Source organism: Synchiropus splendidus, chromosome 11 (assembly GCF_027744825.2).
Source record: "Synchiropus splendidus isolate RoL2022-P1 chromosome 11, RoL_Sspl_1.0, whole genome shotgun sequence".
Lineage (NCBI taxonomy): Eukaryota > Metazoa > Chordata > Actinopteri > Syngnathiformes > Callionymidae > Synchiropus > Synchiropus splendidus.
The window spans coordinates 343,620-367,188 of NC_071344.1; the positions used below are offsets into that span (position 1 = coordinate 343,620).

The 23,569-nt window shown below is 49.5% G+C and overlaps 3 protein-coding genes across 6 annotated transcripts; 2 read left to right on the forward strand and 1 right to left on the reverse strand.

The window, feature by feature from the left end:
- Window positions 1-332: 332 nt before the first annotated feature.
- cab39l1 (calcium binding protein 39, like 1) lies at window positions 333-7,636 on the reverse strand. Of its 4 annotated transcripts, none has more exons than XM_053879364.1 (9): window positions 7,540-7,636; window positions 4,363-4,495; window positions 4,134-4,298; window positions 3,750-3,868; window positions 3,114-3,282; window positions 2,993-3,052; window positions 2,860-2,925; window positions 2,335-2,478; window positions 333-2,216 (listed from the first exon to the last, which is right to left on the reverse strand). In XM_053879364.1, the coding sequence occupies exons 2-9, from the start codon at window positions 4,477-4,479 to the stop codon at window positions 2,025-2,027; spliced, it is 1,032 nt and encodes a 343-aa protein (XP_053735339.1). In that variant the 5' UTR covers window positions 4,480-4,495; window positions 7,540-7,636; the 3' UTR covers window positions 333-2,024. The 4 variants fall into 4 exon arrangements, with proteins under 4 accessions (XP_053735339.1, XP_053735340.1, XP_053735338.1 ...); XM_053879365.1 differs by lacking the exon at window positions 7,540-7,636 and adding an exon at window positions 7,194-7,487; XM_053879363.1 differs by lacking the exon at window positions 7,540-7,636 and adding an exon at window positions 4,638-5,344.
- phf6 (PHD finger protein 6) lies at window positions 7,178-13,950 on the forward strand. Its single transcript, XM_053879361.1, has 11 exons — window positions 7,178-7,316; window positions 8,721-8,885; window positions 9,057-9,158; window positions 10,263-10,396; window positions 10,472-10,515; window positions 11,769-11,929; window positions 11,997-12,140; window positions 12,233-12,337; window positions 12,703-12,836; window positions 13,230-13,362; window positions 13,444-13,950. The coding sequence occupies exons 2-10, from the start codon at window positions 8,754-8,756 to the stop codon at window positions 13,360-13,362; spliced, it is 1,089 nt and encodes a 362-aa protein (XP_053735336.1). The 5' UTR covers window positions 7,178-7,316; window positions 8,721-8,753; the 3' UTR covers window positions 13,444-13,950.
- Window positions 13,951-15,055: 1,105 nt separating this feature from the next.
- Window positions 15,056-23,162, forward strand: hprt1 (hypoxanthine phosphoribosyltransferase 1). The gene is made up of 9 exons (XM_053879373.1): window positions 15,056-15,253; window positions 16,848-16,954; window positions 20,710-20,893; window positions 21,108-21,173; window positions 21,282-21,299; window positions 21,377-21,459; window positions 21,542-21,588; window positions 21,653-21,729; window positions 22,435-23,162. Exons 1-9 carry the CDS (start codon window positions 15,227-15,229, stop codon window positions 22,480-22,482), a joined length of 657 nt encoding a protein of 218 aa, XP_053735348.1. The 5' UTR covers window positions 15,056-15,226; the 3' UTR covers window positions 22,483-23,162.
- Window positions 23,163-23,569: the final 407 nt, after the last annotated feature.

The following is a 23,569-nucleotide window of genomic DNA, read 5'->3' on the forward strand; positions in this document are numbered from 1 at the left end:
CCTCTACATCTACCCCGACTTTTGCGAGAACTGCAGCTACTGCTACAATTTACTGTGTATCATCTACAGAAATGAGTACTGCGTTTACCACCGCTGCTACTTGTTCAACTCCTACTTGCCAAATGCTGCAGCTGCAACTTCTACAACCTGTAAAGAAGGTTACACAGTCTCACAGGAAAGAGCGTGACCGTCCTGTCATCAGGACGCGCTGTCGTTCTCACCTGTGTTAGCACTTCAACAGAACTACTCGATCAAAATATACAATCATATATGTGGAGTCCCCAAGAACGTAGGCACCTTCAAACAGAGACAGTTTCTTCTAAACACAAATAAACTTGCCAAAGTTTTATTGTCATGAAATCGTTCACACTTTTATAAAGTTATGTACATATTTGTCGCACCGACGGTAAATAAAGAAAAGCATTGGGAGAAGGAAAAAAAGCAGAACATTAAAACTCGATGGAAGCAGGAGGTTGTGTTCATGCCAACATGTGACCAGTGATGTCTCAGCTCAGGAGGAGGAGGTAGGAAGCATGAAATGCAGCGGGCACAGCGCTCTCTAGTGGTCGAGAGGCAGAGCCAGAGGTTGGCTTGGATCTGGCGCCGATGTGCTCACAGGATCTCATTCCTCGAACCTGCAGCTGCAAGTTCGAGAGCCGTGACTCGACTATGAGCGACATATTAGAATGCAGCGAAGACCTGAAATGAACCACGAAAGACTTTGGTTTTTCAAACAAATTAAGACGGGATCAGCACTGGGTTAAATAAGGCAACGTCCACTGTGAGGTACCATGCTGCAATTCAGTATGAATCAACACTCGTGTGGCACCGCCCAATGAAACATTCGGGTTTCCCACTGAGAAAACCGGCTCGCAGTCCCTGCTCCTGATCCAAGACAACAAGTTAGCACAGGCCTACGCGCCGCTGCTGTGCATTTAAAAGCTCGACTAAAATGTCCTGAAGAGAGCAGAGAGAGAGGGTGCAGCGTTCACAAATCATATCCCATGGAGGTGTTGACTGGAGCACACAGACAGAAGTAAGGCAAAGATTTGCTTATCGCGAGGAAGTTGACTTGACCGCCAGCAAGGGAAGGTGGCTTCACTTCTTTCACCATTTGATTTGAATTCCTGAACACGGAGGGTCAAACTTTGCCTCTGTTCTAGTGCGTGGCTAATAAAGCCTCTGGTCTAAGGCACCAACTTGCATTCAAAGGCTGCAAATGAAAAGCAGTGAGGACTCCTTCGGTGAGACCAACTGAGCGGGATGGGTGGAAGCCAGAAGAGTGCATCAGGCTCACCAGCCTCGAGTGGAGAAGCTTGTGTTTGGGCGCTAGATGAAGTCAAATCTGAGAACCAGCCAGGATTGCGCCCTAAATCCAAACTCTCACTGCTCCGGGGGAGCAGAGTGGAGTGCTTCCAGAGACCAATGGTTGCTGTATCCACGCGTGCAAGGCAGCTCCCCCTGCAGCACTATCTGATGCCTCCTTTCTATTTCAGTCATGCAAGCCTGGCCGGGCGCAGCCTCAAAATCACAGCACCACCAATCCATCCCTCCATGGTTCTGCCTTTCTCCGCCCGTGCCAGCGGGTGCATTAGCGAGAACATCACTGTGGAATCTGTCGCCCGTTAAAACGACACATTTATCAGCGCCGCCAGCCAGCGCCGTCAGCCAGCGCCGCCTCTTCTTAACATCCTCTGAGTCGCAGCACGCGCCGCAGCAACAAGGCAGTCGTCGGAAAGAATATTCGCCGCCTCAGTTTCAGTCTCTAAACCCCATTATGTTTCAGGTACATCAGCTCAGGCGACATTTGAAGGATTCTGCCTGCAACACTGTGGAAAGCAGCAGTTTAAAGGTCCGATATTACAAGTAGGGATTGACGCGAGGGATTAAGAGAAGCACTGCCGAGGTTTGCAGGTGGAAATCCACATCAAATCAGAAAGGGAAGGAGGGAAGATGTACACGTTTCCTATACTTGAGAGTTACGTCTGAAGCACACTTCTACCAGCTGGAGCGGGGCAGGGGCCTTAGGAGTCCTCGGGCGCGGCGGGCCTCTTCAGGTCCCGGATCTGCTTTATCAGATAGTTCTTCTCGTCGCAGAACTGCTCGTCCTCAGATCTGTCCGTCTGGAAGTGGCTCAGGAACTCCACCAGCTTGGTCTGGTTCTTCAGTAGGATGTCCAGCACGGGCTGCGTCTTGTTTGGGTTTGCCACAAAGACCTGGGGGAGACGGGTCGGGTCAAAAGAGAACTGGACTGGAGATGCCATCAGCCCTGCCATTTAGCTCGCGTGACTTCTTCCATTTCACTTTGCACATGTCAGAGTGTTGTCTAAGCACCTTGAAGACATGGAAGGCCTCAAACTGGATGTTCCGGCTGTTGTCTCTCAGAAGGTTCATCATCAGCTTCAAGTTCTCCGACCGGCTGATGTACTTGGTCATGACGGTGAAGTTGTGGCGATCGAGGAGGAGTTCTCCGAGGAGCTGAGGGACACGGTCATATTAAATATCAAACAGTCGAGCAGATATGACAGCATGGATTCATGCCTTCTTTCCAAAGGTTGGTTTGTGTGAGAAACCCTGGAGCCACATCAACTCGCACTCTTTACGCAGCAGAGTCGGTCTCCACTTAATGCCACAGAGGCTTCAGAGGTGGGGGTCCAATGCAGTTTGATGACTGATAATGGCCTTCACTGAACAAGTGCTAGAGAAGCAGAAGGACGCGGCCTGTTTTGTCTCACAGGAAAGAGCGTGACCGTCCTGTCATCAGGACGCGCTGTCGTTCTCACCTGTGTTAGCACTTCAACAGAACTACTCGATCAAAATATACAATCATATATGTGGAGTCCCCAAGAACGTAGGCACCTTCAAAGACTGTCGCCTCGTGACGTAGTTCTCAGAATGCAGGAGCTTCTCGTACTCCGTGAAGACCTGAGGAAGGAGCACACGGGAATAGGTGTCGGGCCAAACCATGTCCAAAACAATGTTGGATTCTCACCCGGTCGTAATTGGTCTCAAGGAAATCCGCACACATGATCTTGTGTCTGGTGAGCAGATCCTGCAGAGAGAGCGCTGCTGAAGAGCGTGTATGATGCCTGTATTTCAGGAGGAGCGTTTACCTTGAATGAAGCGAAAGCATCCGAGGCAATGTCGAAGGTCGAGAGCTCCACGTAGCCGAAGAAGCAGTAGAACTTCTCTGAGTAGAGGATGGTGCGGGCCAGCGGCTCATGACGCAGACACTCTCTCAGCATCATCCCACAGTTCAGAGCCACCTCGGGGCTGTCGTACCTAAACACCCAAAGATAGCTCGGTATTCACCCAACAGATCCTTTTAAAAGTGGCGCAACATCAGCCAAAAAAAGACAGAAGCTAAGGCCTAGCACAGGAACCAGCTGGAAGTTTACGTTTCTGACAACACTAAAGTGCAGCACTCAAACAAGTCTGTGCAAAGGCGGAGACACGACCCCTTAGAAGGGTCTGAACGGACAGACACCTCCCTGAATGTTGAAATACCAGCGCCATTAGAGCATGAACAGCGAGAGAACGGGCTTATAAACTCTGCTCTTAACTATCAGTCTCCTCATCTCCACGCCGTACCCACAGGTGAGCGCAGCAAGTTGCCACTCGCACTGCAAGTTGTTCAAACACATTCTGCTTAATAGAGGATAAAAACACTCAACGGTTACGTGGAAGTCCAAACACACGACTACGCGGCCAGCGTGCTAGCATGCAGTGCTCATCTGCGATCCACTTACCCCTTCAGCAGCATGAAGAGGATCTCAGGGTGTGAAGAAATGTATTCGACCGTGGGTGTACGGGTTCCAATCTGCCGTCGGACAATGTTGCTGAACAGCTGAACCACATCCTTCTTCCCCTGAAAGCAGAACGATGTTAGCTGGCTGCGTGATACAAAGGGCAAAACATTTCTGAAAATATCAGCGAGGAAAAGGAAGCGAAGAGCGAAGCTCGATGGCGGCACAGATAACCGCAATCATACGGCTGATGTTGGTGAAACAAGCACATGCTTGTGTTTGGGGCGTCACGGTTCGGTCAGGCGTGAAACTGTCACTCTACATTTGCCGTGGACACCGGGATCAATAGTGTACAGGGACAGCGCTGGAACTGTATTTCTCTCCCACCTCAAAATCAATCCGGTGTAGATTTTCAATGAGGGCGATGAGGAGGTTGGTGTTGTACAACTCCTGCGCCAGCTGCGCCACCGCCTCGGTCTGGGGCTCTTTTTCGCCTGTCCCGCACAGTACCTCCTTCAAAGATGCCAGGTTTTTGGAGACCTCTTCCGTCGCCTACGTCCAAACACATTGAGTCCGGTGAGTCCGTCAACTCCATGTTAGGACACACGACACTGACCTTTTCACACTTTTTGCTGTCTCCGGGGTCCAGCTTCTTCAGGTAGGCCACATTATCCTTCAGGCTCCTGACTATTTCAGCAGGGCTCTTCTGCGACTTGCCAAATGGGAAAGGCATGACTGTGAGCGAACGTCTGAGGAAACAAAAGCGTAAGGCTTAACAGACATAGATAAAAACCATAGCCAAGATTTGAACAACACACACGGTAAACAACATTTATAAAGGCCACACCGGCGTGTATCCAGGTCGATGGCGACCCCGCTGACTAACGTCACCTGAGTCTAATAAAGAAGAGCGTTGTAGTTGACTTGAGGAAACCAGCAGCCGGATGTGCTCAGAGATCAAGTCGAGTTGTACGGTGACGGTAAAAGGCCACCGCGAAGTCACGGTGACCTAGTTAGCAGAGCGTGAGGACACGAACCAAGTGGTGGGGGGAAACTGAAGAAGACAGCCGAGCCCAGAACAGCCCAACACACCAGTGACCCCGAGGCTTCGGACCGTCTCACCGAGCTGCACTCCAAGTTGAGGGAGCTGCTAAAAGTTAGCCGCTGGCTAGCAAGTTGTTCCCGCTTCGCTGGGAGTTTCTCAGAAATCCAACCGACGTTATCTGGGCGCTGCGGACCAGCTTCACAGACACTTCATCGCCTGGAGGTTCCGACAGAAGTGGCTCGCTGCTGCCGCCGCCGCCGCCGTCCGTCGCCTGCCTAACTTGCTAGCAGAAGCGAGCCAGCCCGTCTGACAGCTTCATTTCCTTGTTCTCCGCGGCTCTCGTCTCCTGCTCTCCACTGGCGCGGCCGCGTCCTCGGCTGCTCCACCAGCGCGCCACCCGCGAATGGCTCCTGGCCCTCTCAAAGACGTGACTCTGACGACTGCGAGCGGCCCGAGTCTCCGGCGCGTCGGTGCTGTGCTGCCCGGTCTGCCGTCCGTCCTCACCGCGGTGGACACTCGGCCGCTGTGTTTTGCTTTACGAAAGCGCTTGCTAGCGCCAGCCAATCAGCGCAGCCAGCGGGACCACGAGGGAACGCCCCCTCTCGCTCCCGTTCGACGCCAGTGTAAAAACTCTTGAGCGGAATCGTTCTGAGGGTCGCGTGACTTGGGAATAACAACCAAGGGCGTCCGTTTGTTTCTGAGAAGTGCCAAGGAAAAGTTGAGACGTGGTGGGGGCGGTGGTCATAATGGATCTGACTTATCTTATTACGTGTTTTCAGTAAATATCAGTTGGCTTTTTTGATTAACTTCTGTATTGGTTTAATGTATGGCATTTTAGATACACATTATTTGTTTTATTTTCCTTCTCTATTCTTCTCTTCTCTATATTTGATTTGTGCTGAAAATCACTTCCTTGAGTGTTAATTCATTGATTTGGTGAAGTTCCCCCATCATCAAAGTGGCTGACTCTGCATCACTGGACGTGCCATCCATCACTCATACTTGAGACACAGATGGTAAGATGAGGAGGTCTGGAGCTGTGTGTAGAATAACAGCCTTCATTCTGTCCATACAAAATACGTTCACAGCAATACTGGTCCGTTCGACTCCAAGAGTCACTGTTGAAGTCACTTTTTTCCTCCGTTTCAAGTCAACATTCAACTTCCATGTGCACATGTGACTCCTTCCATCTGTTGCATCCCAGGATTGAAATCAGAAACCACTAACAAGAATCATGCCTTGATAAACTGTGGCGTACAGTTGGGAATTATTGGCAGCGAGTTCTCCTTGTCTGGTGTCGGGGGGTGGGGGTTGCAGGATGAGCTGTGTTTACATGTAAACCTTGGAAAAGTGCACCTGGAACCAACATACGCATTAGTGCTGATGTTATTTTCCAACATAAGAAGGCTGTCAAAAGGGAAAAATAAATGAAGATGGTTCACTTGATACACATTTGAGTCATGCATTAAAAATATCACTGCGCTTCAACAACCTTCGGCTTGTTTGCCTGATAACAATGAAAGCAGGATGAAAACCATTGAATCTTATTGTATCACGTTTGACCTTGAGTGATATGCCCTATACGCTGCGCCAGCAGGAGTTCCCTTGGTACCAGGGGTCACTGCTTCATTTAGGGTCAAACAGTCTTGTCATCTTCATCGCTCGGTTGGTGCGGTGCATTGCGGAAATTGTAATGTTGCAGATAATAGAAATATCTATGTTGTGTCCCGCAACCTTTTCCATCGTGTTTAACATTCAAACATGAGTTGAGTGAAAAGCAAACGCAAGCGTTGCCATTGTGGGCCTCATCAAAAGGACTACAAACAGGGATCAAGTGACGACTCTGCAGGCGTTGGTCTGTCTCTAGGGCACCCCGCACCTCTGAGCCCAGGGAGCTGGGATTGAGTAGCTTCAGAACCTCATCAGAGCTAGATAATACATGCAGAAGTTGAATATTGTGATACGGGACACGCAGGTTAACATTGAACTGAGTGAAGAACTATTATCTTCTTCCTCTTCTTCTGCTCTTCTTGCTTTTCAATATTTTGTTTCACGATTCAAAGCGGGAGTGATGACAAAACTGCGTCTTAATATGTGCACAATAATGTGTGCAGTCGATTCAACTCGAACACTCGTCTTTGTCGTCGTCCAGTCCTCATTTTACACCAATTAGAGAGCCTCGCTTCCTTTCGCCACAATAAGATTCGAGTTTCTCGTTCGGGCGTATTTTTGACGCGACAGCGTATATAATAAACGACTGAAAATCAGAATTGTAGCATCGAAAGTCCCAAACTGCATTTGAATCAGTCTCAACTTCCTGCGATTCTTCAATGTGGACGCTGAACAAAGCGAAGCAGACTTATTTTGAAAGCCGCAACCGGAACACGGGATTTCACTGCTACCTTGACGCTAGCTGAGAGCCAAAAGCCAACGTAGAGCAGGAGAGCGCGCGCAGCTCCACAGTCGTCGCTGGGAAGCCTCATCCGCCTCTGGACCGTGTGGAGGTGCTGACAGGAGCCAGCCAGGTGAGACGTGAGCCGAGGAGCGGCGGCTGCGGCGCGGCGCTGGCGGCGGCGGCGGCCTGTGGTGGCGCGGGGCCGCGGTCGCTAGCTGCTCCGGGCGCCGTGGAGACGTGACGTATGGCGCCTGCCCGGGGCTCCGCAGACCCGCGCCACTGTCGTGGTCGGTTCCCTCATTTAACGAGAAGTTAGCGCTCCAGCTGCAGCGGAGACCGAGGAGGAAACTCACCGTTTCCGTGTTGGACGTGTGAGTGGCAGGGGGTTGGAGGCCTCCCGGTCTTTCTCCGTGCGCTCGGATGCTTCGAGTGAGAACTGTTGTCAGTGTTTCCCCGTGTGTGAGAGAGAGAGAGAGAGAGAGAGAGAGAGAGAGAGAGGGGAAGAGACACACACGTGTTTGCCAGTGTGTGAGAGAGAAGGAGGCACACACACACTCGCCCCCTGATTCAAAAGTTTCTGCGCACACCCGCGGGCAGTGCTCTGCCCTGCTGTCTGTCGGGCCGTCTCTGTCACCGTGCCTTCTCGCTCGGAACACGTCAGACGGCCACGGGAAGCATGTGAATTGGGCTTCTGGACGCGACTCTCTTCATGCTTGAGTCCATGTGGCGAGTGTTGTTCGCTGCAGGGACCCGTGGTGATGTCATGGCTGCTGCTGCTGCTGCTGCTTCAGGCTGGCGCTGCACACCCAGTTTGGCATGGAGAACTGTCCGCTCGGTTCGTGGCATCGTTACTGATTTACCGATGGACCGACAAAACAAGGCCACCAAGTCTATAATCCAGCCACTGCTTCTGTGTGAACGGGACAACACATGTACTCTCAACCTCTTTTATTGTCTTCAGTGATTTTGCGTGAACATACATTAATGTCGATTGCGAAATGGAATTACAAAAATAATTATACATCAATACTATATAATAACTCTGCGTTTTTTGATAGTAGTACTGCAGAAGCCACAGCTCTCTACACTACATTTTATATTTTGGTAAACTCTTAATTTCATACCAAGTAGTCATCACAGGAAAAGGAACTCCTGACTCCACGCTCGGTGTTGCCATGGTAACCAGGTGTTGTTTTTTCTTTTCTTATTATTATTATTGTATTTATGTCAAGTTGTAAAAGTGTGTCACCAATGTGTTGTTGCTCTTGCAGTGATTCTAAATGTGTACAAACACTAACAATAATAGCTAGTTATACTATTATACACTGTCACGGATGGGGATTTTAATCAATTAAAATGTTAATAATGTTGAGAATAGTAATGCACTTCTTCATATCGCTCTCGTCCACACTGAGAAAGGACTGTTTGACTTCTTGATGCTTGAATCTGGAGCAACAACCTGAATATGTTTTCACTGACTCATCAAGCTGAGTGTCGGGTGAACGTGTCTCTCGTCTTCCTTTGTGTTCACCAGAGAGACTCGGCGACACACACACTCCATCGGGTCATGTCAGGACAGAGAAGAGGCGCTGCGTCCCGGCTGCCTAAATGTGCCTTCTGCAGAACCAACCGAGAGAGCGAGTGTGGGCAGCTGCTTGTTTCCGACAGCCAGAAGGTGGCAGCCCATCAGAAGTGCATGGTGAGGAGAGCACTGGCGTCTGCTGCTGCTGCTGCTGCTGCTGCTTGCTTGGCTGTTAGCTGTAATACATCTCACCAGAGTGTTTTGAAATAATGAAACTTTTGTTGTATTTTGACATCCAGGGAAAAGGAAGATAATGATATGGTAATTACACTGTGTTGTGGCTTGTAGCTCTTCTCCTCTGCGCTGGTCTCATCTCACTCAGAAAGCGAAAGCATCGGAGGGTTTTGCATCGAGGATGTGAAAAAGGAAATCAAGAGAGGGAATAAACTGGCAAGTACCCGATTTACACATTCTGTTTAAGGTGGAATCATTTCTGTTCTATGTGTAGTTACCATGTTACTGAGATGTTCTAACAATGACCTGTAGTACTGCCATACTGTGAAGTAGAACCTCCCAGATAACCATAGTCCTGAACAATATGTATAATCGTAAATATGAATAGTGAACAGATGACAACCACAATGTAAACTTCACTTGTTCATACCGGAATGTTGCCTTATAACCTGACAGACCACTCCAGGGGAGGAGTACTGGGGTTCCAGGTCTGCCATTAGCTGCTGCTTGTGCACCTCTGGTCCTCAACAACAGAACTCGACTGCTCGGCCAAAACAATCAACTTGCGGTTAGCTCTGGTTAGCTTTCGTCCGTGAGCCTCTTGGTAGCGCACAAATTGTGCGATAACGGTAATAACATTTCTCTCATCATGTATAAATAGAAATAGCATCTTATTAAAATAAAATAAAAAATCGCACTGTATTTGTCATTTGATGGGCCGATCCTCATGACATCATAAATGCCCATATCGGCACCGATAAATGGGCTGGCCGGCCGATCGATCGGTGCAGCCTTACTGTGAAGTAAACACTTGATATTTTTCAACAACAAAATGCAAAATTCCGTGTGACCTCTTACCCCGCCCTAGAACTCGCCCCTGTTCTCATCCTTGACTCTCTGCCTCTGTGGGGACGCTAGACCTTCCCGTAACCACCTTGCAGACAAGCGAAGCGCTCCACATTTCCCCCCACGGAGCCATGGCACACAACCACTGCTGCAAGAAGCACAACTCTCCTCTCGAGGCAGATGATGTGCTCGAGTTGGTGTCCTGCTGAGAACGGAGCACTCAGGTTTAGTGAGTGCTGTTTAATGATTGTTTCGCCTCTGAATGTGGCGTCATCCTGTGCGCACGCAGATAAGGAAGTGCTCAACAACAACCTTGGAAGGAGTTAACCACAGGCTGATTAAGTGGCTATGACTTCAGTTACCATGCAAACTGCTCATGTGTTGTGTGAACTTGTCGACCCACTGTCCAGACAGAGCATGTGTGACCTTTAGGAGTGAGAAATTCTCATCTTGAAAACGTTGGTTTCCTGGCAGATGTGCTCCTCGTGTCACCGGCCGGGGGCGACCATCGGCTGTGACGTGAAGACCTGCAGAAGGACCTATCACTACTACTGCGCTCTGAAGGACAAAGCTCAGATTAAGGAGAATCCACCGCAGGGAATTTACCTGTAGGCGTTGTTGTGCAGCTGCTGTGATGCCACTGAAGCTGCTACTAAAACCTTCTGCTTTTCTCCTCAATCTAGTGTTTACTGTCGCAAACACCGCGATGCCTCGCAGGAGATTCCAGGTAACAACATGCTAAATTTGTTTGACTGTGTCGGTCGCCTCTGCCACCAGGAGATTTCAGCTGATATAAGAGAGACTGATATGTTAATAATTCATATGTGCAAAGTATTTTTATGTTAAGAATGTCCTTTACTATCCTAAATACATGTTATCATTTAGTTTGCATTTTGCATATAACGTAATCGTTGGCTTTCACGTAATCAAATTTCAATGTAGAATGCCAAACGCACCATAGTGACTCGAAAACACATTTGATTTCATTCCTCCTTAGAATTTCCCTCTGAAATATTTGAACATAAACTCGTTTCTCATCATGTTGAGCAGGGTTAATTCCCTTTTTGTGGCTGTTTCTCTTTCATAGAGCAACCGATGTCACGTGACTAGTTGTGTATACGCTGCCATGTTGGCTGGACAGGCAGCAGGTAAACTGAGTGGCGTCAGCTTCCAGAGTTCACCCCACGCTTTAGTGAGGTGATTATACAGGACTTAGTAGGTTAAACACACCCGCGCCGTATCTTTTATGTGAGGCAGCCACAGCTACCATTTCCAAGGTCACTGCAAGAGCCATTCAAATATGCCGGTGAAACTCGCCTTTCACAAACAAAACAAAAATGACAGCTGCCTGAATCCACCATGACAAGTGGGTAAATACACTATTATAGCAAATGAATTATAAACAAACCTTGAAATAATGAGCCAATAGATACTCCCAGCGTTCATTTTTTCCCCTGCTTCTTTTAAGCCTGATGTATGGCTGTAATCCACTTGTGGTCTTTCAGGTTCTTTGGGAGTTGGTGCTGTCCCCTTCCCACCTCTGCGTTTGCTCTGACATCCTGGCTCGCACAGTTAGACACTCAGAAACTCTCTGTAGTTCTCTGCACTGCCTTTTCCTGCCAGTATTGTGTTTTGATTTCTTTTCTGGTTTTTTTTGACTCCTCTACCCGAGCCATCATGTCTCAGAGCTCTGCAGTTGATATACCATCTATTCATCCCAAGGTGGAGTGAAATGTCAGCAACACTGTCTGCAGTATGAGTACGCGCTTCCAAACAAATAACAAAACAAAAGGCAAAGGCAGACTGAAATGATGCCTTGCTGCCATACATTTTGTTCTAAGAAGTTCTAAAAAAGTAGTGAAGTAAAAACGGTCCTCCAGCTTTAGCTTTCAGTTTCTCCCCCAACACAGAGGGAATCCTGTGGATGTGTGTCCAGTATCGTTGTTTCATCCTGAATCATGCCAGTGTGTTTGCTATCAGACGATGAAGAGGAGGAGGCCAATGATTCCGACGCCTCGACGCCGCAGAGTCGAGGGAGGGGGAGGTTTGAGAAGGGGAGAGCTAAGGTTGGATCTCGCAGCCAAACAGAAGAGTCTCGCTCCACACCGTCACAAGCGGCGGAGGAAGAGACCCCGTCTCATGTACGCCAGCTTCCCCTCCCCCCTCCTGCCGTCTTAAAAAGTGGGCTCTAAATGCTTGTTCCTCCAGCGGGACAGGTCACCTCTTCGAACCGGGGTCGGGGACGGCGGTCAGCGCTGCGGCTTCTGCCACGCAGGAGAGGAGGAGAATGAAACCCGGGGCGTGCTTCACACAGATAACTCCAAAAAGGTGGCTGCTCACTACAAGTGTATGGTACGACATTAGCGGGAGCATCGCACGCTGACTGAACGCTGCTGCTACACTGCTGTGCACCTGACGCGTGTGTGTTTTATGAATAATTACAGCTGTTTTCATCTGGAACCGTCCAGCTGACCACCACATCGCGTGCCGAGTTTGGTAACTTTGACGTCAAAACGGTCATTCAGGAGATCAAGAGAGGGAAGAGAATGGTAAGAACGTTGGATCCAACTTCTCCAAGGCTTCTACATCTGGCTACTGTTTGACATGACTGAGGTCTGATTCAACCGTGGTATTTGGGGCTCACAGAAGCCACCACTTTTCATTGTTTTATTCTATTATTCACGCAGTCGACGTTTATTTTCTGTGCTCATGATCAAAATACGGCTCAGATGGAGCTGGAGCGGCGCCGTATTTGACCAGTTGGTGGCAGCAGTGAGAACCTAGTGAACGTGTCGGCCAATTGGGGAAAGGGTTCCCAGAAAATCCCGCCGCAGACACACTTTTATATATATGTATATGTAAGAATGAATGATGAAAGCCTTGCCTCTAACAAGCACTTTGTCTTCTGGTACAGAAGTGCACTCTGTGCGCTCAGCTCGGTGCGACTATTGGCTGTGAAATCAAAGCCTGTGTGAAGACCTACCACTACCATTGTGGTCTGGAGGACAAGGCCAAGTTCATAGAGAACATGGCACGCGGCATCTACAAGTAAGCATCGCTTTGACGTCAGTCATTTGGACACTGAAAATGAAGAATAAACATGAGCCATGTGGGCTGGAGTCTTGTGCCAAAACCCATGTTTAAAAGTCCAGTTCTTCACCTGAAGACCTGGCGCACGTGCCATTTCGTGGAACTGAAACTGAAATTGAAGGTCACTTCTTCACAGACAGAATGACTTGTATTGTGCGCCATCTAAAGCGGTTTTTGCTGACACCGAGTATATGTTTATGGCTCTTGAAAACAGTGGGGGATATTGTGCAACAGGGTTCGTCGTCGCCTCTCTGCCCTCACTTCATTCCTCGACAGTGAAGAAGCTTATTGTGGTGCTCCTCAACAGGTTGTGGGTCGGAATCACTAGCAACCGTCACGCTTGTGTTTCAGGCTGTACTGTAAAAACCACAGCGGTAATGAGGAGAGAGATGAGGAGGACGAGGAGCGGGAGAGCCGCAGTAGAGAAAGAGCGGCCGTGGACCATGGAGGAACAGGCGGGTCCGTGCAACTCAACGGCAACTAGGTGCGGGAGTGTTCTCCGTGCTACGCGGCTCAATGGAAAGGTTCATAACCCGCTGACGTGAACGCTTGCTTTTCCCTGCAGGAGTTCCGTCCCTCTGGATGACCTGAAATGAGGGCAAATGTTTTTATACCAGTTGATACATCCTCGTTCCAGTCGGTGAATATTTGTTGGACTGAACGCACAGGTGACGGCTGCAGTGAAGCTCCAAAGCAAAGCTTCCCCAAACGCAGAAATGAGTTGAAATTTGGCCGTTTGATGATTTGCAGAAGCCTCTTCGCCCTCCTTCAACAGCGATTTTCTTCAGTATGGAGTCTGTTTCTGGTTTCTCCATTCGATGTCTTCACGATGAGATGATTTTCTCCTAGTTCTAGTTTACTTTTGTTTCGTCATGAGACCAGTCACCAGTACGACTGCTGCCAGCATGCACTTCCACTGTTCAAGGTGGCTTTTTTATTTCAGCTGCTGAAGGGCAAAGTAGAGCTCTTTAGAGGACTTGGCTTGACTTTGTTCGGTGTACTGTTACTTGTCACTCTACCAATGTACCCACCAATGATTGAAGAATAGAAAATATTTTATTTTACACTTTTATTTCAAGGCAGTGGTGTCCTTTTTTTCCCACCTCATTCACAAGGTCGCCGAGTGTGGTTTTGTGGTCCAAAGTGGGAAGTGACGCCAGTAGGGCGCTGTAAAGTCACAAAAACAACTGACTCACACACTGATTTTAGATCTTTCAGGCGCTGTGAGGCTGTTATTCACACACAGGTATGTAATCCTGGCTAAGGAATGGCTTGTTGTTAGTTGCTCAAAAGGTGATTCCATCATGGATGATGTCAGTTTGAAGTATTTCGATTTTGCTGATGGTTTTATGGGTAATTTTAAGAAGTGGAAGACTTCATGTGGGTTTGAATGGATTCCTTTCACAAACGGTATTTGTGTTTGTAACAGATCGATTCCTCCATGGTAGTGGACAGGTTCAACGAACGCATGACCCAAGGACCTGATACCTTCATTTTGCTTGTGCATGCAAACAAGCCACCCGCTGACCTGACCCTCCAGGACGAAGTAAGGAGCTGCACCCCTGGTGGCACCATGTTAATGTGTACTCCCAATCATGCGCCATGAAAAGGACTTGCATCCAGCCTGAGGTAACCTTGTTTGAGTGACAATGCAGGCCCTCCCATTGTTCAAATGGGAATATTTAAGAAAGTGCTTGCTGAAGACGCCTTGACCAGATCAGTCCAGAAATGTTAGATGCAATATTTCAAACTATGCAATGCTGGACATTAACATCCCATGAGTATTTTTTAAATTGACATTGGCAATGCACGCAAGTTGTATGCTGTCAACGGTAACTTGCGCTACATCCATATATATATATATATATATATATATATATATTTATTTTTTTTTAATAATAAATCTAAATAACAATAGTTGTAAGAATGTTAAAATGAATCTTTAACGCAAACAAACAAAACTAGGAGCGTCCTCAACGTAGCCCTTGGTAACGCGGTTTTCCGTGTAGGAAACTGGTTCTCCTCTCTAGGGAATGTGTGTGATTATTGTCGTCTCTAAGTGAGGACGGTGACACACCCCGTGAATTTCAAACGGTCAGGGAAGCGGTCGCAGGGAGAGGGCGGGGCTAACTTCAGAGCCGTCTTCCGATTGGCCCGCCGCGGGTGGCGTCACGGCCACAGCAGCGGCGCCACAGTATCGTCGCAGCCCGGAAACCCTCGGACGCTGTGTCGTGGCTCCAGGCCCGTCGGATCAGCCGTGCGCTCTGTTGGCCACTCTGACCTCTGCCCAGCCCAGCCGAGCCAAGGCCCCGGCCCGTCCTTCAGGCAGGAGCAGCGCCGAGGCGGACATGGCCTCCTCCAGCCAGTGCGTCGTGGTGAGTTCCTCCTCGGTCCTCCTGGTGGCCGCGCGTGGCTTGCGGACGCGCATTGGCCTGTCCCCTCGGACACGGAGCCACGGTCACACGGCTGTCAGTGCGAGTGATCCCCTTGGTAACGGTTGTGCCGAAGCGTGGCCTGGGCCCCGGAGACACGCGCCCTCCACGCCGCGCCTGCGTGCGCGCGTGACGTGGGAGGTGCTTCCCCGAGGACTGTCACGTTTCCCGGCGCGGATCAACGCGGTGTTCCGGGGCGAGTTGTCGCAGAAAGACGGGCGCCATCTCATCGATTGCCGGGAGCGGCAACGGTTCGACATGTGGGAGCCACTGAACACAGCAGTCTGTGCTGGACACGGTGGCCCCTGACACGGCCCTCCTGGGGGCCTCGCTGTCTCCTCCTCCTCCCGTCACCTTGTCCAGGAGCTGGAGCGGTGAATGGTGCTGAGTTTCAACACTCTGAAGAGGCTCACTTGCTGTATAGAAGAGACATTTATTTCACATTGGCTCCATATGTATCTATTTCGCTCAGGTCGGAGGACAGGCTTGGCTCTGCGTCTCTGGCGTGTGTCAATACGAAGGAATCAAGCTGGGCAGGTTTCAATCAGAGTGGTTGTAAAATAAACACTTATTAGAATGTAACCATCACTAAGCTGGTAATTTGCATAAAGGTCAATAAACAACTTTGCAGTCGACTGCACTAAAATGAGGGTGAGGTTTGTTTAGGTTCTCACTCACCCAAGTTGTCAGACGGCAGTCGGAGGACGACCCCGACCCGACCTTGTGCTGGCTCGTGCTATTTGTTGTGATTCATCGAGCCACAGTCACCAGGCTTGCTGTGATGATGGGATGTTGTGACACTGGAAAGCTCCCCGCTGAGGGACAGGTCAAGCATCTCGCATCTCATCTCTGTTTCAGGTTAACCACTGCGTTCCGTTGTGTAGAAAATCAAGACTGACCCGAGACCCAGGCCCAAGGCAATGTAGAACAAGTTTGGTCCAATGAAATCATTTCAGTTCTGGATTTATTTCAGAAACATAGAAGTCTTGGTCTCGGACCCGGTCACTGTATGCTACGTTTGCCGCTGCAACATGAGCTTTGGGACACTGGATGTTCCTCCAGGCAGCAGTGCTGTGTCTTCAACCTCCGGTCCTTCGATGTATGTTGGATCAAAACTTGCATCCTGGAAGAAGTTGGCCAAGTTAACCCACACTTGAGATTGAACCCTGACGGGCGGCGCTGGCGTGTAGCTGCCGTTGTGGCGCTGACCGTAACCACCGCCAGTTCTGCCTGTCCTCAAGTCAGACAGCGGCTGCGTCATGTGTTTGGTCGGCAAATGTGCAGCCGAAACGCTCTCTGCATTCGTGAGAAGCTTCAACAGCAGCACTTCTGGGTCCCAGCGTGGGCTGTGGCTTCATGAGGCAGCCAGACTTTCCCAAGATGAGGTGCACGGATTTCTCTGAATGATCAGCTCAGCCTTGGATTCCTGCCAATCCAGACTGCACATGAGCATTCATGTGAGCCGCTCCTGGGACCCTCCCGTCGGAGGGAATGTGGCTGAGATGTCCTCCGGCCTTCATGTTGTGTTGTGTTTCAGATCAGTGACGAGGAGCAGGGCTACGACCTGGACCTCTTCTGCATACCCAAGCACTACGCTGCAGATTTGGAGAGGGTCTACATTCCACATGGGCTCATTTTGGACCGGTAGGTGACCATGTTGGGGTGAGAAGCTCAAGACCTGCGACGTTCATTTGACACTTGTTTACACCAGTGTGCATGTATGACAAGTACATGGGCAACAAGATGCAGAAAATGACATTTTAGCAAAATGAGTCAAATAAACAAGCTTTTTTTTTTCCAAAAATATGTTTATTGATATTACTGTCATGCTCTCATGTCTGATCTGCATCTTTGGAGGTTTGCCTTGGAAAGGAGAGGAATGGTCAGCTGCAGTAAGAGGGAGTGTGAATGAGAGGGAGCCAAGAGGACAGGTGAAGCTACAGGACGCAGAGATATAGGAGGTGGGGGGTCTGAAGTACTGAGGCTCAGCTGTCCAGGGCCGTGGAGAGTGTGAGGAAGAGGTGAAGAAGCGGGTGCAGGCAGGATGGAATCATTGGAGAAAAGTCTCAGGTGTGATGTGGGACAAAAGGATGAGAGGGAAAGTGTCCAAAAGGGTGGTGAGGCCAGCAACACTGTATGGTTTGGAAACAGTGGCACTGAGGAGAAGACAGGAGGCAGAGCTGGAGGGAGCAGAGATGAAGATGCTGAGCTTCTCTCTGGGATGATGATAGGATCAGAGGGACAGCACATGTGCTCAGGTGTTCAGGAGACCAAGTCAGAGAGGCTGGATGGAGATGGTTCAGAGGAGAGAGAGAGAGAGAGAGAGAGAGAGCCAGTACATGGGTGGATGAAGATGTTGGAACTGGCAGGCAGAAGGTGGAGAGGAAGGCCACAGAGGAGAGTGATGGAGGTGGTGAAGAGGACATGAGGTTTGAGAGAAGAGGAAGCAGAGGACAGGGGGAGACGGAGGAAGAGACAAGAAGAAGACTGTCATGCTCACATTTGCGCAGCAGAAATGATATGAAGGGATAAAATAATGATGGAAAGAGAAAAACAACAAGCAAAACCCTCATAGATGAGAAGTACATTTTAAACATATTAAAGCCCTTCACTGAGAAGAAACTAGGAGAAGGAAGGATGTGATGCGCAATTGTTTCTCTATGTCTTTGATGTCTAAATTGTACTTCAGCACCAAATTCACACCCGAGTTTCTCCCTCTTCCACAAAGGTAAAATCCCTTTCAGATCTTTCATTCAATTATTTTCATCAGTTTCTAATCTTGGACCTCTAGATCCGTTTCGATGGCCTTTGGCCTTTTCGTCATCTGAAAGACGGAAGCGATGCATTGTGGGAGATTTTGGGGTCCAGGGTTGCTTTCCTGCAGCGTGTAAAGGCACCATGTCGGGTGACAGATCGGTGTAAAGGCGCCATGTCAGGTGACAGATCGGTGTAAAGGCGCCATGTCGGGTGACAGATCGGTGTAAAGGCGCCATGTCAGGTGACAGATCGGTGTAAAGGCACCATGTCAGGGGACAGATCGGTGTAAAGGCGCCATGTCAGGTGACAGATCGGTGTAAAGGCGCCATGTCGGGTGACAGATCGGTGTAAAGGCGCCATGTCAGGTGACAGATCGGTGTAAAGGCACCATGTCAGGGGACAGATCGGTGTAAAGGCGCCATGTCGGGTGACAGATCGGTGTAAAGGCGCCATGTCAGGTGACAGATCGGTGTAAAGGCGCCATGTCAGGTGACAGATCGGTGTAAAGGCGCCATGTCGGGTGACAGATCGGTGTAAAGGCGCCATGTCGGGTGACAGATCGGTGTAAAGGCGCCATGTCAGGTGACAGATCGGTGTAAAGGCGCCATGTCAGGTGACAGATCGGTGTAAAGGCACCATGTCAGGGGACAGATCGGTGTAAAGGCACCATGTCAGGTGACAGATCGGTGTAAAGGCACCATGTCAGGGGACAGATCGGTGTAAAGGCGCCATGTCAGGTGACAGATCGGTGTAAAGGCGCCATGTCAGGTGACAGATCGGTGTAAAGGCGCCATGTCGGGTGACAGATCGGTGTAAAGGCGCCATGTCGGGTGACAGATCGGTGTAAAGGCGCCATGTCAGGTGACAGATCGGTGTAAAGGCGCCATGTCAGGTGACAGATCGGTGTAAAGGCGCCATGTCGGGTGACAGATCGGTGTAAAGGCGCCATGTCAGGTGACAGAAAGGTGTAAAGGCACCATGTCAGGTGACAGATCGGTGTAAAGGCGCCATGTCGGGTGACAGATCGGTGTAAAGGCACCATGTCGGGTGACAGATCAGTGTAAAGGCACCATGTCAGGGGACAGATCGGTGTAAAGGCGCCATGTCGGGTGACAGATCGGTGTAAAGGCGCCATGTCGGGTGACAGATCGGTGTAAAGGCGCCATGTCGGGTGACAGATCGGTGTAAAGGCGCCATGTCGGGTGACAGATCGGTGTAAAGGCGCCATGTCGGGTGACAGATCGGTGTAAAGGCGCCATGTCGGGTGACAGATCGGTGTAAAGGCGCCATGTCGGGTGACAGATCGGTGTAAAGGCGCCATGTCAGGGGACAGATCGGTGTAAAGGCGCCATGTCAGGTGACAGATCGGTGTAAAGGCGCCATGTCAGGGGACAGATCGGTGTAAAGGCACCATGTCAGGTGACAGATCGGTGTAAAGGCGCCATGTCGGGTGACAGATCGGTGTAAAGGCGCCATGTCGGGTGACAGATCGGTGTAAAGGCGCCATGTCGGGTGACAGATCGGTGTAAAGGGGCCATGTCGGGTGACAGATCGGTGTAAAGGCGCCATGTCGGGTGACAGATCGGTGTAAAGGCACCATGTCGGGTGACAGATCGGTGTAAAGGCGCCATGTCAGGGGACAGATCGGTGTAAAGGCACCATGTCAGGTGACAGATCGGTGTAAAGGCACCATGTCGGGTGACAGATCGGTGTAAAGGCACCATGTCAGGTGACAGATCGGTGTAAAGGCGCCATGTCGGGTGACAGATCGGTGTAAAGGCGCCATGTCAGGGGACAGATCGGTGTAAAGGCGCCATGTCGGGTGACAGATCGGTGTAAAGGCGCCATGTCAGGGGACAGAAAGGTGTAAAGGCACCATGTCAGGTGACAGATCGGTGTAAAGGCGCCATGTCGGGTGACAGATCGGTGTAAAGGCACCATGTCAGGGGACAGATCGGTGTAAAGGCGCCATGTCGGGTGACAGATCGGTGTAAAGGCGCCATGTCGGGTGACAGATCGGTGTAAAGGCGCCATGTCGGGTGACAGATCGGTGTAAAGGCGCCATGTCGGGTGACAGATCGGTGTAAAGGGGCCATGTCGGGTGACAGATCGGTGTAAAGGCGCCATGTCGGGTGACAGATCGGTGTAAAGGCGCCATGTCGGGTGACAGATCGGTGTAAAGGCGCCATGTCAGGGGACAGATCGGTGTAAAGGCGCCATGTCGGGTGACAGATCGGTGTAAAGGCGCCATGTCAGGTGACAGATCGGTGTAAAGGGGCCATGTCAGGTGACAGATCAGTGCGGCAGTGAGACTTCATAAAAATGTTAAACCTGATGACGACAACAACAGTGGAAAGCAATAGGAAATAGGACCTTCCTCTGTATTCTGGAACCATTCCCCTCCAAAGAGGAACCCAGAGCCACACTTGTGGACGCTATTTTAGAGATATGTCTGATGACCAAATATGAGCCAGAAATACGGCCAACAAAGTTGCAGAGGATCACAGCGAGTCTCTTATGTTGTCGACACTGAAGTACTGGTGGCGTCATTGAAACGTGGGCCCAGAGAGAAGCTGTTGTTGGAGAAGAAGTGAAGAGCCCTCTGAGCTCCGCTGGACTCTCTCCGCCCTGCTGTGTCACAGGACGGAGCGGCTGGCCAGGGAGATCATGAAGGAGATGGGGGGCCACCACATCGTGGCTCTCTGTGTGCTCAAAGGCGGCTACAAGTTTTTCGCTGACCTGCTGGACTACATAAAGGCCCTGAACCGGAACAGCGACCGCTCCATTCCCATGACGGTGGACTTCATTCGCCTCAAGAGCTACTGTGTGAGTCTGCGTTTTCCGTTCCTCCTCCGGCCAGTGCTGATGGAAGCCACTTGGTGTGCTGCTGTTTGTGTGTTGGGAGTTAAAGGGATTTCCCTTTTCCCTTTGAGGTTGTGACCCTCTTTTGTTAAGGGGAAGGATGATATGAGCAGTGCAGTTGTGAATGTTGGAGATGCTCCACCTGGATTGTAACCAGTCCTCCTGTTGGTGTTTGCAGAATGACCAGTCCACGGGTGAGATCAAGGTCATCGGCGGCGATGACCTGTCTACGTTGACGGGGAAGGTGAGCTCTGTCTTGTTTGGTCTCCTCGCTCTGTTTTAGCACCAGCAAGTGTGTCTACAGGTGTTTCATGGCTCTGATCTCTGTGTCTGTGTTTGGTCTTCTCTCCAGAATGTTTTGATTGTTGAGGTACGTACGTCCCGTTCTCCTCCTTCACACAGTCACCGTGGCCGTGGCGCCGAAACACATCTCGCGCCGTCTTGCAGGACATCATCGACACAGGCAAAACCATGAAGACGTTACTGCAACTCCTGAAGCAGTACAATCCCAAGATGGTCAAAGTGGCCAGGTAGTTCACAAATGACGTCCGTGGTGCAGGTCTAAACGGAGACTTTCATTCCGAGTCAGACACACGTTGGCTTTGTCCGCAGTTTGTTGGTGAAGAGAACGCCGAGAAGTGTGGGATACCGTCCCGACTGTGAGTAGAATCGACTCCGCACTGCCTGCTTCCTTGACACTCAGGAGTGCCTTCTCTCTTCCAGTCGTGGGATTCGAGGTTCCTGACAAATTTGTGGTGGGATATGCACTGGACTACAACGAGTACTTTAGGGATCTAAATGTAAGTTTGTTTTGCATTGATGAACCCATGATAGTTTAGCAGGTGACCCTGTAAAAGAGCAGCCAGGCTTGTCTGGGTGACATGGTGGCTCCTGTCAGAGGTGGATCTTTTCTGAGAACAGTACGGACTGGCTGAATGTTGGTCAGCATGGTGGAAGACTGTCTTGTTTGCTTGGTGGTGGTGTGCATGTGTCCAGCCACGTGAGCTCCGTTTGAACCGACCAAGTCTTTCTGGAGATTCTACATGTGTCTCGATGAATATTTGAACCGCCGACACATATTTCATCTACAATGCTTTTTGTTTCTCATTGCTATATTCATTTAACATACGTACAACATTTGCCATAACATTTCCTGCTCATAATGTTATTTTAGCTTGAGAGTTGAAAGGATGACATCTCCTGGAATTCATCTTTCAGATCTCACGCATCGTTTAGTTAGACCACCATCAAATGTGTCTGTATAAAATGGAGGATTTACATGAAGCAAGACTTTTTAGACTTTGTCTGACCAGTGAATAGAAATATTTCAGTCCATATTTTATTCCCAGGTAAGTCACTCATTTGAGCCACTTGCTCATGGGAGGCTGGGAGAATGGCAGTATGTCCACAGAGCAGATATAGACTTTGGACCTGTGTGTTTGTGGAGCTTCACCGTGTCCATCCATAAGCTGCTGCCATGCTAACGGATGCCTTTGGTCTTCCAGCACATCTGTGTCATCAGTGAAACAGGGAAGGAGAAGTACAAGGCTTGAGAAACCAGGACAGCAACACTTTTTATCTTTGCTTTTATGATTTTTTTTATGATCTATTTAATGAAATCTTGAAGAACTTGGTTTCTTTTGAGGATGAGATTCATCACTGACCTGTATCACCAAAGCACTTGTGAGTCATCAGATGGAAAGGTCCACAGACCAGCTTCCCAGCGTGCACTTCTCTGTTTTCTTTTCTTCCAATTCTAGTCCATGACAATAGAGCCCACTCCCTCAGGAGGGGTCGGCCCGGCAGTAACTGATGGTTCGACGCAGGTTCTCACTGCTGTGAAGCTCCTCTTCTTCACGCAGGTTTTACACAGCCTTTATCCAATCTGACATTTCCGTGTGTATATTTGGGGCTGTTGCTTCTCTGTCTGCAGCTGCTGAGTTCAATGACAGCAGCAGTGATGTTGACTGAAATATTTGCCGAAGAAGGAACATTTGGACTTGTCACCGTGTTGTGTGTTTTCTTTGCTGTTTTCACTGAATCCACAATCCTTTTGCGCCGCACACCACCTGTTAAGTGAGCTTGTCTTTCGACGCTTTGGTTCTCGACGTCTGTGGCGCCATGATCTTAACCTTGTGTCAATCTCATTTTGCGGTTGCAGACAATAAATTTTCACACTCTTCCTCTGACCCCGGTATTTTTATTGAATCATTTGATTTTGTTAAACATTTCAGTTTAATAGCCGATTGTGTGTTTTTCATAGTTTTCCACTAATAATTAGCTGTGATCCAGACTAATAAATATGTGTTTGAAACGTGTAAATTGATGCTTGCAAACGATTCATTTTGACGTCGACAAACATGTTTTTCTCTTGTTAAACACATTTAGCTCGGGAGCATATTTCACTCAGTCGAAGGAAGAAAATGCTTTCTTTCTTTTTTCTCTTTTGCTTTTTGTGCTGTGTTGTTTATTGTATTGTTTCTTTTTCCAACCCAACCTTACTGATATGATGGAGACACTGGAGGGTCCCGGAGCCATCATCACCACTGTGTTATTATACTATATCATGGTGAGGCCTGTCTCAACTCAAGTCTGACTTTAGGGCGGAGACACTGGAGGGTCCAAACCCAAACCGGAAAT

Bases quoted from the DNA above. Each gene is read 5' to 3' on its own strand.
- hprt1 (XM_053879373.1), top strand. From the start codon at position 15,227: ATGGCCTCCTCCAGCCAGTGCGTCGTG. The intron at 21,460-21,541 runs GTAGTTCACAAA...CTTTGTCCGCAG, and splicing joins AAGATGGTCAAAGTGGCCAG to TTTGTTGGTGAAGAGAACGC. The intron at 21,589-21,652 runs GTGAGTAGAATC...TCTCTCTTCCAG, and splicing joins TGTGGGATACCGTCCCGACT to TCGTGGGATTCGAGGTTCCT.
- cab39l1 (XM_053879364.1), bottom strand. From the start codon at position 4,479: ATGCCTTTCCCATTTGGCAAGTCGCAGAAGAGCCCTGCTGAAATAGTC. The intron at 3,869-4,133 runs GTGGGAGAGAAA...TTCTGCTTTCAG, and splicing joins TACACCGGATTGATTTTGAG to GGGAAGAAGGATGTGGTTCA. The intron at 2,217-2,334 runs GTGCTTAGACAA...CGTCTCCCCCAG, and splicing joins AGGCCTTCCATGTCTTCAAG to GTCTTTGTGGCAAACCCAAA.
- phf6 (XM_053879361.1), top strand. From the start codon at position 8,754: ATGTCAGGACAGAGAAGAGGCGCTGCGTCCCGGCTGCCTAAATGTGCC. The intron at 10,397-10,471 runs GTAGGCGTTGTT...TCCTCAATCTAG, and splicing joins CCACCGCAGGGAATTTACCT to TGTTTACTGTCGCAAACACC. The intron at 10,516-11,768 runs GTAACAACATGC...GTTTGCTATCAG, and splicing joins TGCCTCGCAGGAGATTCCAG to ACGATGAAGAGGAGGAGGCC.